Below are 17,375 nucleotides of genomic sequence, written 5' to 3'. Positions count from 1 at the left end.
CTAGATGCAATTTTGGAAGTATAGAGTTTTTTTATAAAAACACGAAAAAACTGTATTTATTTCATTTGGAGTGGTAAATATCTTACCATCTGCCGATTGTATTGCAGAAATGCATGCCCGTCGCTCATTAGAGCGGAGCCGCATAGCTAACTCATGAGATGGCCTGCTGCCATTAAAGTAATGGTGTTCTCTAGACTTTTGAATTAGAAACTCAGCATCTGCTCTAAGAAGTGCATTAAGTTTTTTTTTTTTTTCCACCAGGCTAAGCTGACCTGTTCGTATAGCACAAAAGGAATTTTGTTGAGCTTTATCCAGGAATGCTAGCTGACTCTCCAACTCAACCGTTTTTAATCGACGAGAGCAGTTTAAAAATGAAGCAAATGATGTAGCATTGTCTTTTATAAAGCCTTTAGTGGCTTCCCAAACAAACCTGCAGTCTTCCACTGAATCCAAATTAAGTGCAATAAATTCCTGTAACTTAGATTTAAATTGGGAGCAAAAGTTATTATTAGATATTAAAGTAGTATTGAAATAAGCACTGACATTTGATACTTTCTTATTTAGCCGACTCTTCCTGCATAATGTTCCTCCTCTACTTGCCTTCATTTCTTTCTTATTAGAGAGGAAATGTCACTGTAACAACTAAAAGAATACTGTCAGGGCGCTCTCTGACCTTTTTACTCCCATCTCCTCACTGCTTATAATGTGGTGATCTATAAATTAAAGCTCATCCTCTTGGTGAACTCACTGATTACCCAGTGAAAAAGTGGAATGTAAACCCACACATCAGAATAATTAGCATAATTGCCTGATTAATCCACGGTGTCTCTGTGGATGTACCAATACTGCAGTCACATACAGACCGGCAAAGACAAACAATAGGATTTGCACTAAATGTAGATATGAGAAAATGGCTTGAAGGTTAATTTCATGTCACTGTAGCAGAATTGCAAAAAGTTTTGTGACATTTTCCATTCCAACCTTTTGGGGTTTAATACAAAGTCCATGACGAAGTTAAGATCTTTAACCTTTTTGTTTTTCAGGTGGGATGTAAAGCCAGCCTGGTGTTTTTTCAGTACTTCATCATGGCCAACTTCTTCTGGCTGCTGGTGGAAGGTCTCTACCTCCACACTCTGCTTGTCGTCATCTTCTCCGAGAACAGACACTTTATCGTCTACATGTTCATTGGCTGGGGTCAGCGTTTATTTCATTTGAAGTTTATAGCATTTTTTGAAATTAAGAGGAACTGACTCAGATGTTTAAAGCACTCTGCAGAGCTTACAAAACTTTTAGCCTCTTTTAGCTTACAGTTTTGATTTGCACAGTTATGGTTTTTGATCACTCTCACCACTTTCATCAGCTTTATTTCTAGCAGCAGCAGGCAGCTGTTTTCAGTAAAACAGGCTCTGATGAACCCACTGTACTAAATCCTGCACAGCACCAAGCAGCAGACAGGCACAGTTAGCATCTAAAGAGCCACATATCAGGAGTTAGTGGAGACTGAACCAGAGCTAAAAGAAGAGTGTATATTTGACCTAAAGTCATCAGTTGGACACCAATCTTGGAACCCATCAGCTACGGTCTGACGACAATATTGCCTCTAGACACAACTGCCAATATTTCTGGAATTGTGGATTCTGTGGATTTGCAGGCCAAGGCTTTCTCTTCTGTACATTGGTCAGTGCCCACACAACATTTTAAAAAATCTAATAAAGGCTAAATTGTCATCAGACGATGGCTGATGGGTTCTAAGATTGCATTTTGGCCAGTGTGTTCCTCCTCTTTTGCTGTCTATATTAGCTGTTTACCTGCATGCAACCAAAGCCTGCTCAAATGTGGTTGGTCAATACTACTCAGACTACAAGTGGAAACCTTAAAGCTTTCCATACCAAAATCTTGTCCAGTTGCCTAAAGACTCCAATAACGTATCAGCCTGTTGTTGAGTTCCTCTGCCCCTAGTGGCCAAAATTTTAGCATTGCAGCTTTAAACTAAATTAACCTGTCATTGTGGCCACTTTTCATCTCCACTAGGCAGCCATTTTAAGTGCTTACAATACATTAATAATTTCCATAAAGATTCTGTCCTTTAGTTCCACAAAGCATAACTTCAATAAATGAGTCAAATGTTTTAGTCAGTAATGCTCATCTGCTAAATCTTTCCTTTCTCAAAACCTTTGCAAAAGAAAAATGTGCACATCAGACTGATGCTTTTGTTAAACTTCATGGTAGTTTGTTTTCCAAAAATATTATTTTAATATTTTAATGCTCAAGACTAAAGTTACAAAGGATAATTCAATATGTAATGTCGTGTTATGAGGATTTAGTTTTGTGTTAAAAACAACATGAGGAATACGTGTGCTAACTGTAATTTAATGGATTTATATTGATTCATTTAAATCTTTATATTGTAGTTATTCAATCTATGAATAAACAACTTGTAATTATAAATGATAGATAATGATTTTGATAAATAGTAGTAAAATAAACATTAGCAAAGAAGTGGATGTTATTCTTTCATAACATATACAGTAGATAGATAATGTTTTACCTACATTAACATCAATGATTTCCTTGTGGTGTTTTGCAGGAATCCCCACGGTGTTCGTCTTTGCGTGGGTGATGACGAGGATTTATCTGGAGGACACAGGGTGAGTGTTGCCAGCCGATCATGAACCAATCACTCATCAGCATGAGAACATGATTTAGATTTGGTATTTGCGTACAACACAGCATCCTTCAATCATATTACATAAATTAAATTGTATCACAGGAATCTGCATGCCACTTGTTGTCTGATTAAAAACTATCTGCAGTTTACACAAACGTACGTCATGTGCTCTTTGGAATTGCATTTTCTCCCTAATTACATGATAGGAGACGTGGAATTTCAATCGCATTAGAGAGTGGCACATGCTGATATTCAACGGGGGCTGCATCTGTTGTTTCATTAAGTCGACAAATGACATTTTATCGATTAGATTAAGCCATCCAATGTGAATGTGGCTTGGTTTCCACAATAATTAGACAAATATCCCCCATGTCAAAGAGCACTTTATTGGATAATTCAGCTGGTGGGATTTGCATTGAGTTGGTATCATTATGAGCCATGGATCTGCTCGGCTTGTGTTGCACATTATTGCAGCTGACACTGCAGCCCATCATTGAGCGAGTCACACTGAGTGGGCGTATTCTTAAAAAGACTTTGTGAAGAAACTCTGCAACAACAATTATAGAGCAGCAGTGTGATAACAAAGGACAGCAATGATATAGCTCCATAGTGTGAGGGGACTTTGTGAAGAATGACAATGAGGCTTGAGCTTGGAAGTTCATTCTTAACCTTAGGAATAATTTCTTGACAAAATAAGCTCAATAGTTTGCTCTGCAGCTTTCCACCACTTGATAAAGGCTGTGAGATGCAGTTAAAAGCTTCATGTAGACCTTAAGGTTTTTGAATGTCACAAAAATTACGTCTTGAGAATTGACTTTGACTTGCTTTCAGACTTGATTGACCTGAGACTTGATGTGAAATTTGAAAGCATTTCAGTTATGGTCATTTGGCCATATCACAACATTGGACAGACATCGGACTTGTGTAGCCAAAAAGTATTGATTATTAGTAGGGCTGTACCCGAATATTTCACTATTTGGATTGCTTGTTGGGTATTCGATTTTCCATTTGGGATTGGGATATTCTTTTATTTTTGAGAAATGACAATAAATAATGTGGACGCTGTACTGGAATGTCAAAAGGAAGCAGAGCCACTCCCAACTCTTCAAATACCGAGGCTTCGTCAGTTGCCCAGGCGGCGGCATTTGTTGACACTTCAGACAACTATCCATCCATCCATCCATCCATCCATCCATCCATATAATCCCCCCAGCTTGTTCTGGGTCTGCCCCGGGGCCTCCCACCAGTTGGACATGCCGGAAACACCTCTAATGAGAGGTCCTCCTTACCCTATCTCTAAGGTTGAGCCCAGACACCCTTCGGAGGGATCTCATTTTGGCCACTTGTATCCATGACCTCACTCTTTTGTTCATTACACATAGGTGAGGGTTGGGATGTCGATGGATGAGTAAATCAAAAGTTTTACCCTCTGGCTTAGCTCTCCCTTCCCCACGACAGTCCGGCACAGCAACTGCATCATTGCAGATGCCATGCCAAATCATGTTCACCACGTTCTAAGTTAATTTTAAAAAACACTGTATGCATTTAATGAGCAGAAACTGTACATTTCCTGTGAAAACTTTCCTTGTCATATTTTGACATCATGGGCCACCGACCCAAGTGTCGGTATTTTAAGAGTTTGGAGTTAGAATGTGTTAGAGCCTAAAGACCCAGCTCTCAATTAACCAGTTGATCACTTCCCAACCTTCACCCATAGTCATGAGCTTTGGTTAAGTACAGTGGGAATGAGATAGCAGATGCAAACGGCTGAAATAACTTTTCCTAACAGGGTGCCTTGTGGATTCATCCTCAGAGATCTGCTAAGGAGTTCAGACAGCAACAATACGCTCAGAGTGGAAACGCTACTCCTTCATGTCTAAAGAAGGCAATTAAAATGGTTCAGCTCACCGATAATGATGCCTTCCGTTTTCCTGGCATATCCAACTGGGAGGAGAACCAGGGGCAGAAGCAGAACATGCAGGAGGGATTAGATACTCCTGACCTGATGTGGTAATATCTTTGGACCCTCAGGGAAGAGCTGGAGGATATGACTGAGGAAACGGACTGGGCTACCTTGCTTAGCCTTCAACTACTGCAGCCCAAACCTGGATAAGTGGGCAAAAATATGGATGGAAGGATGGATGTGTGACTTCGACTTGCCCTTAAGGACATGAAACTTACTAGGGCTGTCAGAACGAACTTCGCTATTCGAAAACAATTCAAATTATTGTAAAAATAAGCATATTCGAAGTTGGAAACTAAGGTTCGACTATTTGACTTCCGGTATGAGGCAAATAGGCCTGGGACGATCAGCAATCAAATAATATATTGGCGATTGGAGGGTTGCCAGGCGATTTGCTGGATATCAAGGCGATTTTGAAAAAACAAAAACAAAAAAAACGGCACTCTACCGTGCATTAAGAGATGTTTTTTGGGGAAATACATGACTGTCAGAGAAGCCCCGTTTACAAACAGACCTACAATCCATCTCCTCTCCTCTCCTCTCCTCTCCTCTCCTCTCCTTTCTCTCTTCTCAGCAGAGGGTGCCCTGTCAGCCCTGCGCTGACAGTGACAGGGCGCATCTCTTTGATCCAAAGTGACACAGCCCGTTTGCTCATGCTTCGTTCAATAGAGTAATTGCAAATAAATATTGTTTTAATGTGTAACTATTGAAATGTTCACAAGGGCTTTCATAAATTCCTACAATGTTGCTGCACTGCCGCCTTTGCAGGTTAAAAGTTAATGACAGCGACTTAAAGTGAGGAGGAGCAACATGTCGGTACCGACACCGCTGCGCTGATAAGCCGGAGACGCTCACTTTTGCATGTGATGCAAAATATTAAAATAACGTCATTATAACACAAAAAATATAAAAATGCAGTGGTAGGCCTAGGCTATAGCCTATACCAAGGAAAAATTTGAATGTTATTCGAATTTTTAACATAAAAAACATTAAAAATTTGAATCTGAATTTGGGGGAAGATTGACAGCCCTAAAACTTACTTATAGATGTGACTGACTTAAAAAAAAAAAAAAAAAAACCTGAAAAAACTAAGCCAGACTAAACCTTGCAAACATTTCTTCCCACCAATCTTTCAGGTTTGACGAAAATGCGTTGAGTAGATAGAAACCTGGCTCTCCCTCTGCTTGTATCCATCCACTCTCTTCTCTTACTGTTGTGTTTCACGGATATATTATGTATATGATATAATATAGCATTATGGTTATTTATGGTGTCCTCAGATGCTGGGAGAGGAATGACAATCCCATACCCAACTGGGTAATCAACGGACCAATTGGATTCTCCATTATGGTAAGTTGAGGTTCATTACCTCCTGTTTATGTACAGGTGTTTCACATAATGCTTGTTGATACTAAAAGTATCTCCAAATGGAAAATGCATGATGATATAAAGGATACAGGTGGTAACTCCCTCCCCCCTGTGTTACTGTTAAACTTTCCAATATAGAACTGCACATATGCCATTTATAACAATATATGCGGTGGCAGATTTGCCACTTGAAATTCGTGCCAACTTTTGTTAAAATTTGTCCTTGATTTCAGACAGAAGGAAACAAAAGCAGGCTTCTCATTGTAGCTGACAAACATTGAAGTGAAACTGATGGTTCATGTAGAAGACAAAAGTAAAGGAGACATTTCTTGTATTGCTGGGTAGAGTTTGTTAGTCTTGTACAGTAAACGGTTGAACGAAAACAGATGCTGTTCAGTTCAATTTTGTTGACTTGACCAAGTAACACTGTAGTACACCTATTTTTCAGTGTTCCATTTTAGCTTTGGCATGTGAAGAAAATAAAGGTTTGCCAGGTCCAGTGTGCGGGATTAAGGGGCATCTATCGGCAGAAATGGTATAATAGGGCCGTAACGGTACATGTATTTGTGTCGAACCGTTCGGTACGCGACTTCCGGTTCGGCACGACCCTGTACCGAATTATTGGGGGGCAGGATATTATTTTATTTTATTTTGTTTTATTTTAATTCCGTTTTTGCGAGCCGAACCATTTAAAATATGTAGTTCCCCGACGGACATAATTGAGTGACGGACCGAGTCCCGTAAATCTCCGCTTTCACTTTGTGCAGCGCATTCTCGCATTTTGACAACATGGCAAGAGAGCCTGACGAACCTGAAGACCCACCTACAAACCTTAAGTCGTCCGTTTGGGAACACTTTGGTTTCAGGGTAAAATACGAAGATGGAAATAAACAAGTGGACAAGACAAAAGCAGTGTGCCGACACTGCAGAACAGCGGTCGGGTATGTACTTGGAAACACGTCTAACATGCTAACGCATCTAAAGCGACACCACCCGAGTTTGAACGTTAACCGGCACGACTAGAAAAAGCAATCTGGTGCAAACTACGATATCGTCGTCGTTTAAAAAGAAAGAGCGTTTCCCTGACCATCGCGCTAAAGAAATAACCAACGCCATTGGAGTTGAGTAAAATTGTTTAAGCTGCACTTTAGATATAAGCATGTTTTGTTTACTGCACTTTAACAAAGTGGGAAAGCTAAGTAAGTTCCTAGTAAAACTGAATCTGAGCAGGCTTTAAAGCTGACCAGCTGCACTATACTTTTTATTTTAATTGAGTAAAACTGTTAAAGCAGAAATGTATATTTATATTTTTCATTCAAAAAATGTGTTAAAAAAACAGCAGGATTTTATTTTTCACTTTTATATTTCTATTTTCATTCAAACAATGTGAAAAAGCAGGATTTTATATATATTTGTTTCATTCAAAAATTGTGTAAAAAGAGTTAACTGCTGTGGTGGTATGTTTTAATAAGGTTACCAATAAGTAAAAGATATTTAATAGTTGTATATTTTTTTCATTACTGTACCGAAAAAAACCGAACCGTGACTTGTGTACCGAGGTATGTACCGAACCGAGATTTTTGTGTACCGTTACACCCCTAGTATATAACATTCATGACTATATTTGCATTAGTTTATAATCACCTGAAAATAAGAATTGCTGTGCTTTGCCCTCAGAATGAGCAGTTTGTATCTACATACAGAGCGGGTCCTCTCCCACAGAGTCCACCAGGTTGTTTCTACAGAAGCCCACAATCGACAAACCAAACACTGGCTCTAGATGGGGCCATATGCATTTCATGGCCACCATTGCTCTCCTACACACTTGGCACACGGGAGAAGTTTCAGTTCTGCCACCTTTGTTAAAAACAGAAAAGGAGAACACACATAAATCCACCGTAAAACCGAAACTAAAACAGAATCTTCACAACCTTACCACTAGATGCTGTTAAATCCTACACACTGGACCTTCATTAATGCCAATTACTAAGATATGATTAGACAAATTTCCTTCTAGCAAACTGACAAATAGCAGCTCCATATAGCAGCATAAAAGCACTGTTAAAAACAAATCCACAAGCAAATGCCCCCCAAATCATATCAGGTGATTTCACAACGTCACTATTTCCATTTGTAATGCTTTAAAAGGAACCAAAGATGCGCCAGAGAAAAACATTTAAGGTCATTCAATCCACTTTTCCCTGGATGAAACTCTCACTTGCTATTTTTGAGTTTCCTCTTTGTGTTTCTGTCTAAACTTTTCATTCATTGCTTCCTGTGGGTGGAAAACTGTCCAGCACTGCAAAGCATAATCACCCCTTGTGGGTTTTTCTGACTCTCTTTGTTTGCTCTGATATTTCTGTTATTTCCTCCCTGTCTCAAAGGTGAACTTTATCCTGTTCATCAGCATCATTCGGATCTTGGTTCAGAAGCTGAGGTGTCCCGACGTGGGTGGCAACGACCAATCACAATACAGGTATCTCACATGGGGCATGGACTTTAACACTCTTTAAGGAGCATGAACAGCAGCTACACAGAGATCTAAATCCCATTTCTACCCACTTGGATGTGTGCTACAAACTACAGCTTCAACTGTTAATAAAAGGTTGTGTCACCATTTAAGGAAACGCTAACCTTGCTCATGTGTCAGTGTAAGTTACTGTTCATGAAAGAGTCAGCTAAATGTCTCAAAATATAAAAAAAAAACAGATAATCTGAGACACCCAGGACATTTTTATCCCCTCTGTGTTTGCTCTTTGGAGAGATAAGAGTAACGCTAACTCTCATTCAACATGACGGCAATTCATGATGCAGCCTTTATGAAATGGAGAGCGGTGGGGGTGAAACCTCTATGCCTCTTTGGAGCGGCATGTTCTTGCACGATTCAGTGTCTGAATCCCAGTCAGAGGCGGTGTGTTTAATCTTCAGGCAATTTTACCCTGCAGAGAAATCTTTAGCTGTGCTGAGCTGTCAGGTATTCTCGTGTCCTGTGGCCACAGGAATCTGAGAGTCAGAGGCGAGAGGTGATGAAAAGCCTGGATAAGCCGTTGCAGAATCCCCTGTTAGTGTAGGTGAGGATTTGATGTCAGCGCGGTGTAGTTTAGTGTATGGCTGAGCAGAGTCAACAGCCTGGAGAGTGATACTGACACAGAGAGAGAGAGAGAGAGAGAGAGAGAGAGAGAGAGAGAGAGAGAGAGAGGATTTTACCATCTTATTTGGGTGTTTAATTGGAATTACAATACTGAATGAGTAGTTTTATTATCCAAATGTGTACAGTTCCCATTTTCCCAAAGCAATGCAGATAGTTTCAGTTTTGTTTGACCACATTTTGAGCTATCCACTGCTGAGATTTCCCTATGGGCCTAGTAATCAAGATAGGGTCCAAATTTCTGTCTAATCAGATAGTGTGATTCTTCTTTTCTAAGGAGTCTTGGGTGTGTGAATCAATGTATTACATAGACAAGGGGAACTTTCTATGCGCTCTGATCATGAGATGCATCATAATCATCACTGGAGAGACATGTTTTTTTGAGTCAGACGCAGAGTGTGAACTGTGAAGTGTGGGAAAATTGACATGTATTGCTGGTCTTTTCATCCAAGGCTGTTCGACCTGACTTCATTTCAGGCCTGGTCTAATTATTCTCTAGTGTATTTCGGATCAGGTGTGATTGTCCTCAGGGCCCTGTTGGATCAGGACTCCTTTTTTAAAGTTTATCCACGTTTCAGAGGTTTTCCACAGGTACATTTTGGATTGGACTCTGTGTCTAGAGTTTTGGACCTCTGCATCACAGTACAGTGGAGGATAATCGAATTGCATTCATGGTGGCCAAAACATTAAGTGATTAATGGTCATGACTGGATAATCTATACATCTCAGTGTGAGGGGTTCTCATATGGAACATTTTCTGTGATACTGACAAGTGTTTACAGTCATTGTAGTGAACAGGAAATCCACTGATATATGAAAAATCCCAGACATGCAGAGTACTGAATTGTTGAACAATTAAAAATGATCATATAACAGCAGCAACCTTTAGTGTTGTGTTAAAGCTATTGGAAAAATGTAAAAAAAAAAAAATACAAACCCAGCAGGAATATTTTATATAAGGGCCTGAATGCAGTTGTGTTTTATTTGCTATTTTATTGTCAGAATGTTATATTAAAAATATGTGTCTAAGTATATTGGTGGTTGGTTGCTCTTACCTTTGAACATGTGATGATCAATGAATCCCCAAAAAGAGCTCTTAATTGGTGTTTCTCACAAGAGAAAATCTACATTTTTTTATCAACGAGTCTAATTTGCTCTTCAAAGACACATTGCCATTAAACTTTTCATAATTTTTTAACCTTAACTCTTAACACAAGGCCTTTTTCTGAGCTTTCACCATCATTTTAGACAACTATTAGCAAAATGCATCCACTGATAAATTGTTTAAAGGTTTAATAAAGTTAGTAAGTGGATCTTGAGTTTTAAAAAAACCTTTTTGTCTCAAGGACACAGACCATTAAACCTACACTATCCACATGATACACACCTTATATTTTCTTGGGGCAAACTGATGCCCTACGGTAAATTGACTCTATAGTTTGCTCTCAAACACAAACACTCTATCTGTTACAGTTGAATGGTGCTACAAATACCTGTTCACTGCTGGATTTTTCCCTTTAGGAGGTTGGCCAAATCCACTCTGCTGCTGATCCCTCTGTTTGGCATCCACTATGTGGTCTTCGTTTCTCTCAGTGAATCCATCGCAGAGGATTATAAAATATTCTTTGACCTGGCCCTCGGATCCTTTCAGGTGCTTTATTATCAGTCCCCCCACTTCTATTACTACATGTTATTTTCATTAATAATTCTGAAGAATTGAAGTGCTTGTAGGACTTAAATGTTGAATCAATTCTGATGTCTGTCTTTTTTAACATCACCGTGATGTTTTCTTCAGGGTCTGGTGGTGGCCATTCTGTACTGCTTCCTAAACAGTGAGGTAAGCTTTCATTATATGAAATGACATAGTACAGTGTAGTGTTTAGATATATTAATAAGAGGTAAAAACTCAATTTAGTGTGGCATTCCAGTCAACATCCATTTGCATCCTTTTTTAGCATTGGATGTTAGAGAAGCAAAACATTATAAAGCTTTAGAAATATTCCCATAAATGTGTCTGCACTTAGCTGATAACATGCTTATTTAAAACCACAACGTTCAATTTCAGCGTGGTCTTGGTGGAAGAAGTGGAAACATTTGATAAGCAGAAAATTATATTTTTCTTTGGTTTGAGCTAAAAAATTTGTGAGTGTGTCCAAATTCCATTATTAGATTTTTTCCCCATTAAAATATTTTGAATTATGTTATTCAAACACCAAATGCTGAAGAAAGCAGAGTGGTATTTGTTTAAATATGACTGCTTGTCATAATTCTGCAGCTTCACCTTTCTTGCAAACACCAGCATCTAAAAGAGTAAGAAAAAAAAATTTCAAGTGAAATCTGACCAGGGGACTTTGCGTTCCAGTCATCTCAAGTCAAGTTGATGAAACCGATAAAAATCAAAGAAAGATTTCATCTAATTCACTGACTAAAACAGATCAAACAAGAAGGCACCACATCATTAATACAAATAAATACATTAAAGCTACAGTAGGTATCTTTAATGAAAGTCATATTTGCTGAAACTGTCACCCTCACAGTAGTACTGTCAGGATGACAGTCTTATGTACATAATCATGAGCCAGAAACTAGTGTATAACCCACATAACTGGGGAGGCTGTGATCACGTACCTAATGTGCTAATGGGACTACAGAAGGAAGTAGTATAAAGACCTAAAGTCCATCTAAGGCAACCCAGTCTCACTCCAAAGTCATCAAAATGAGTCCCTGAATTCCAGTGTCAGACACAGATGAAAAAAGCCGTCCTTTCACACCGACATGATACATGTTCTGTCGCCATTATAGTTTAACAGTGCCTGGAAGCGTCAGGGGAAAGGTGGCGGGACGACAACGAAAGTTGGGGCAGCAGAAGTCTGAGTAGGGCAGGTTGGGGGGATGGTATATGGGTCCAGCAACCACTGGCTTTCACCTGGAAGGTCTTCTTTTACCTGAATCCAACCACATGCTTTTGTTGCCTAAACCCAACTATGGGCATGTGTTGGCAAAACGTAACCACGTGCGGTTGTTGTCACAGGAAAAAGACATCAATTAGTGGTGTTGTACTGACGTAGTACATTTATTTTGAAAGATACCGATGCAAACTGTATATTTCCTGTGGAAATGGAAGTGTATTTTGCACCCAGGGTACCTTGCACATCATATCTCGATGTGGAAAGTTCATGGACAAATGTCGATATGTGACAAGATCAAAGTAAGAATGTGTTGACTAAGGACAGAGGGTGAGGTGGTGGATGGGTCAAATAACACAGGACTTTACCAGTGTTCAACATAACATTTTTTCCCCACTGGCCCCCCAGGCCAGTAGTTCAGAGTTTCACTGGCCCCTTGTATATTCTTATTGGCCTAAGTCAAAAAGAGAGAGAGAGAGAGAGAGAGAGAGAGAGAGAGATGTCTATAAAACTTCATTTCATTTTACTTCATTTTATTTAACTCCATTACAACTCACCATAGGGCGTGATGGTATAGTCCTCACAGAAGCTAATGTATGATGTCACAGTTTCTGTGTAGTCATCCAGACTATTGGTGGTGGACCTGAAAACACCCCAGTCAGTAGTGTCCAAACACGCCTGGAGATCCTCCACAGCATCACTGCTCCACTTCTTAGATGACCTCACAACAGGTTTACAGAGCTTTAACTTCTGCCTGTATGAGGCAATCAGGTGGATGGTGGCGTGGTCAGAGTGGCCCAGTGCAGCGCGGGGGACGGCGTGATAGGCGTTGTTAACAGTTGTGTAACAGTGATCCAGGATATTCTTCTCTCTGGTCGGACATTTCATAAACTGTTTGTATTTGGGGAGTTCATGTGTTACCTTATGAGGTTACCTTTGTTAAAGTCGCCAAGGACAATAACTAAAGAGTGTGGGTAAGTCCGCTCCACACAGTATCTGGTCGGTGAGCGTGCGCTGTAGCCTACCTCCTGCACGTTGGCCTGCAGTGGGATGTAAACACTGACCAGAATGAATGAAGCAAACTCATGGGGGGAGTAAAAAGGTTTGCAGTTGATGAAAAAAGATTCCAGATCAGGAGAGCAGTGCTGCTGGATCACTGTCATGTCATTTATACCAGCCACTGTAAGTATAAAAACAGATACCTCCACCTTTAGTTTTGCCGGAGAGTTCCTTGTTATGATCCGCTCTGAAGAGTTTGAAGCCTGCCAGCTGCAGCGCAGAGTCCGGTATCGATCCACACAGCCATGTCTCCGTGAAACACAAAACTGCAGATGTAGGAAAGCCTCCGTTTTTCACCATCAGTAGCTGAAGTTCATCCAGTTTGTTGTTCAGCGAACGCACGTTGGAGAGAAATATGTGTGCAGTGTCCGCGTTGGCAGAGACGCACAAGCGCAACGGCCCGTTTCCCCCTCCTCCGGTGTTTCACTGCACGGGCAAAGGTGAGGGCAGCTTTGGCCAAAAAGCCCATCTCAGGCACGCTGAGCATAGAACGTCTCACTGAGCTCTGACCTGTGGAGCGCGGCACGGTTAAAAAAACAAACAAACAAAAAACTTACAGCGTCACTGGCCCGAGCGGGCCTGTGACTGGTCAGTCAACTTGCCTGACATACTTTTTGATTGGCCCCGGGCCATCGGGCCATTGCTTATGTCGAACACTGACTTTACCCTCAGAACCATTTGAAACCAAGTGAACTTTGAGTTATTTTAAGGTACATCATCACCATGTTTATTTTCCTTAACCTAAAATATAGGTTGAGTATGTAAGTATGTAACTTCGCATTAAGTACTTAATGTCATTCGTGGGTCACGAATTCGGTAGACATCTTACAAACCATTGTATAAGGATAAGTGGCCTGTGCATGAGCAGTGATCAACACTGCGTTAGAGACTCCTCCGGGCTCTGATTGGTTGTTTTCGTTCAGCACTAGGAGGAGTCAAAGGAAGATGATTTTTAACAGATTATCTGTCTGATGTACTACTGTCAGGACATAGTGACAATTACCTGTAGCTTTAAACAATGTGATAATAAAGCAGGTGAAACATAAAAATGACTGAATTAATGTGATAATTATTTCTGTTGCACAGTGTTTGTGTGTTTTTTGTACTTCCCAGAAGTCAGCTGTGCTTTTATGGTACTATGACTTAACAGCACAAAGCAATTTTAGACATGGCATGATGGCATACATACTAAATGGTTACAAACAAGTGGGTGCAAAGATGCTTTGTGTTTTAACATGTTAAAATGTTTTAACTTGAGTGAAAAAAAAGCATACATATGAACCTGAGGCTTTATTGACCTTGTTTTAAACCTCCTGGTGAGGTCTGAGATCAGACTGTGGCTGAGCTGTCCCACAAAGAAAACACACCCCCACAACACGCACACATGTTACAAAGCTGTCTGCACTACTGATACATTTGCAGTTTGGGAACACACAGTCCAATGCTCAAATCTGTGCAAATAATGCAAGATGAAATTCGCTTTGTGTTCTGTCTAAACTTATTTAGAGTTTGAGCTTCTCAAATGGGTGCTCTTCCCTTCATCTGTACAGGCTTGCTAAATAAATTGTCCATGCTAGCTACTTCTTATATTTACTGCAAACAAACCAGAATTGTGAAATGCGTGACCCAATGTTTTTGTCAGGAAAAGGATATTAAGTCCTTTAAAGACCAATTACTAAACTATTAGGAAGTGGGTTAATGTTGTGACGTTGCACTGTGATCAGACAACACAATGTCGGCCCAATAATGGCAGCACTCAACAGATGTTGTCAGATGGGTACAAAAATGAGCATCAGGTATGACTACTGCTTATTTGGTCCCATATAGCATACAACCCCTATATGTTATTCGAAACGATGAGCCATTTTTAGCACGTTTGTGGCTAAAGGAGCAGTTCAGTGTTTTGGAAAGCTTTGCATGCCCCACCACTTGCAAAAGTTTGATTCACTCTAGTATCTGTAACATTTAAATTAATCTAGTTAAAAACATGTTTGTTTGTTTGTTTTTATCTATTTTTGCAGGTTCAAGGCGAGCTCAAGAGAAAGTGGCGGAGTATGTGTCTGAATTGCCGTCTGAGCAGAGATCACCACTTCAACAGCAACTTCGCATCAAGGAACGGCTCAGAGCACATGATGCAGTTTCACCGCAACTCCCGAACCCAGTCTATTCTGCAGTCAGAGACCACAGTGCTGTGAATAAAAAATACCACAGTCTCCAGGTTGACCTGGGTCGAATAGTTTTACAAAATGATTTCAACACAAAGTTAAGGGGAAGTACCACATGGGTGGGACCTGCACATTTTGGTTTTAGCTTTACAAATCTCTGCAAGCATTCAAAATGCACCATAAGTATAAGTTGTTGCAACATCTGCAACACTCATGTTTAGTCAGTGTGGAGGTAGTCTCTATATACACTCTACATTCAGAGAATGTAGAGTCTGTAGGCAAACCCCGGAGATCTTGCCTCCAGAAGAAGAGCGGAAGAGCCCTGGTTTCCAGTTGTAGGCTGTTTGTAGTCCGCGTGATATTGACCAATCACGTTTGAGCTGGCCGCAGTTGTTGCCAGGTTAAACAGTCCCATGCAGTGAACAAACGAGGCAGAACATAATTGGCGTCACTGCAAACTCTGAATCCATCGCAATGGTTCAGCATATTTACTTATATATAAACGGAAGTCGGAAACGGAAATTCGCCTCCTCCGCCCAAATCAAACCGGAATGCCAAAAAATCAGGGGTCTGCCCCCAGAGGCTGTATCGCCGTCTGCCGGAAGTCAGACGCCAAATACAGCCGATGGGTTCCGAGAATGGTGTGGAGGTGAGGATGGTTTGCATTCAGCTGCAGGATAATGAGTTGTGGGGATGGTTCATGAGAGCAGTGCCAGGTGCGTTGATTGGCACAGCTGGTGCTTGTTCACAAATTGGTACAGCTGGTGCTCATTCGCTAATTATGCTCTCTCTTTAAATGCTGTAATGTGCTGGACCTCAGATGAGACACATAGGCACCCAAACTGTAAGATTTGATTCGCCCTATGACAGGAATCTGTCAGGAGTTTGGAGCAGCTAGCCTTCTAGCACCTTGGCGACCAGGCACACGGTGAAATAGTTGTGTATTAATGTTCCAACTGTGTGTGAGCAGCAGAGGCGGGGGACTTGAGTCACATGACTTGACTTGAGTCTGACTCAAATCGCAAATTTGAGAACTTGAGACTTGTTTACCAACACTGATGAAAGACTTGACTTTGATTCGGTATTCTTGACTTGAGACTTGACTTTGACTCGAGAAAGATGACTTGAAAGGACTTGACTCTTTATTCAATATTTATATTTTTTAGAATCGGAGACGCTACATTTTGTTGTTGAAACATGAGGACACATGTTGCAAAACCTACAAAACCTTATCTTTGGCTGTGTCAGATCAGAAAAGGATTGTAATTTTGAAAAACTGAGTTTTGGAAGGCACTGACAAATGCTGTCGTCTTGTCAACAGTGGTGTCAGATCAGAAAAATCTCAACATGTCTCATTCCAGACAAGCTACATATTTTGTTTATTTTGAAGGACTTGCTGGGGTTAAATGTTCTGGTGGATAGTTTATACTTTTAAAATCAGTTTCCTTTGGTCAACCCATTGAGGTTTCACTCAACTAAGCACCAGAAACTTCTATATAAGAAGTTTGTTTGATCAAGCTACTGGTGTTTGAAAAATTAATGGTTTTCAGATCATGTTGTGTGCAGGTCAAGTTTTCCTTCCAGCTCAACAACAGCAACATTTTTTTCCACAACTATGCAGGAAAAGGTGACAACTTGTTACTTTGGTTATATATTTTGTGGTCTGTAATGGCCACACCCACCCATCTGATACTTGAAACTTGTTAAAATCACTGTTAAGAATGATTCACAAAGGCATTTTGACCCAGGTCAGCACATGAGCCCTGGGTGTCTGGGCTACTGGTAAAAACACTGGTAAACAGGGTTGTTTTGTACTGATTCAGAACCTAAACTGTTCTAACAAACTGCATACTTTCTAATGTACATGTAATGATATGCTGTTATCAAGAAGTGCTGTGCATGTGCATGTTTGTCTACATGTTGTATTTAATTGTTGCCACAAGACAAAAAAATCCTGGTGACACTTTGCTTAAGGCATACAGATTTTTTTTTTCTTTTGTTTCTTTGAAACAGCACTCCCTACTGTTAAAATCTTTGGTGACAAAAGACTACAATGGCTTACTGTCCTGAATAAGTGCCATAATAATTTGAATTTGTC

General features: G+C 40.3%; 1 protein-coding gene across 1 annotated transcript in view; it reads left to right on the top strand.

Moving 5' to 3' along the window:
- The window catches only part of LOC126383256 (vasoactive intestinal polypeptide receptor 2-like), a 94,628-nt gene extending 78,193 nt beyond the window's left edge, over positions 1 to 16,435 (top strand). The window contains exons 7-13 of the mRNA XM_050033762.1: positions 1,044 to 1,194; positions 2,588 to 2,648; positions 5,912 to 5,981; positions 8,384 to 8,475; positions 10,669 to 10,798; positions 10,943 to 10,984; positions 15,134 to 16,435. Coding sequence (XP_049889719.1) covers positions 1,044 to 1,194; positions 2,588 to 2,648; positions 5,912 to 5,981; positions 8,384 to 8,475; positions 10,669 to 10,798; positions 10,943 to 10,984; positions 15,134 to 15,307 — 720 coding nt within the window. The 3' untranslated portion in view covers positions 15,308 to 16,435. The remainder of the gene's footprint in view (positions 1 to 1,043; positions 1,195 to 2,587; positions 2,649 to 5,911; positions 5,982 to 8,383; positions 8,476 to 10,668; positions 10,799 to 10,942; positions 10,985 to 15,133) is intronic.
- Positions 16,436 to 17,375: the final 940 nt, after the last annotated feature.

Source organism: Epinephelus moara, chromosome 21 (genome assembly GCF_006386435.1).
Source record: "Epinephelus moara isolate mb chromosome 21, YSFRI_EMoa_1.0, whole genome shotgun sequence".
Lineage (NCBI taxonomy): Eukaryota > Metazoa > Chordata > Actinopteri > Perciformes > Serranidae > Epinephelus > Epinephelus moara.
Note: the sequence above shows the minus strand (reverse complement) of the source record. Positions and strands in the feature narration are given on the sequence as shown.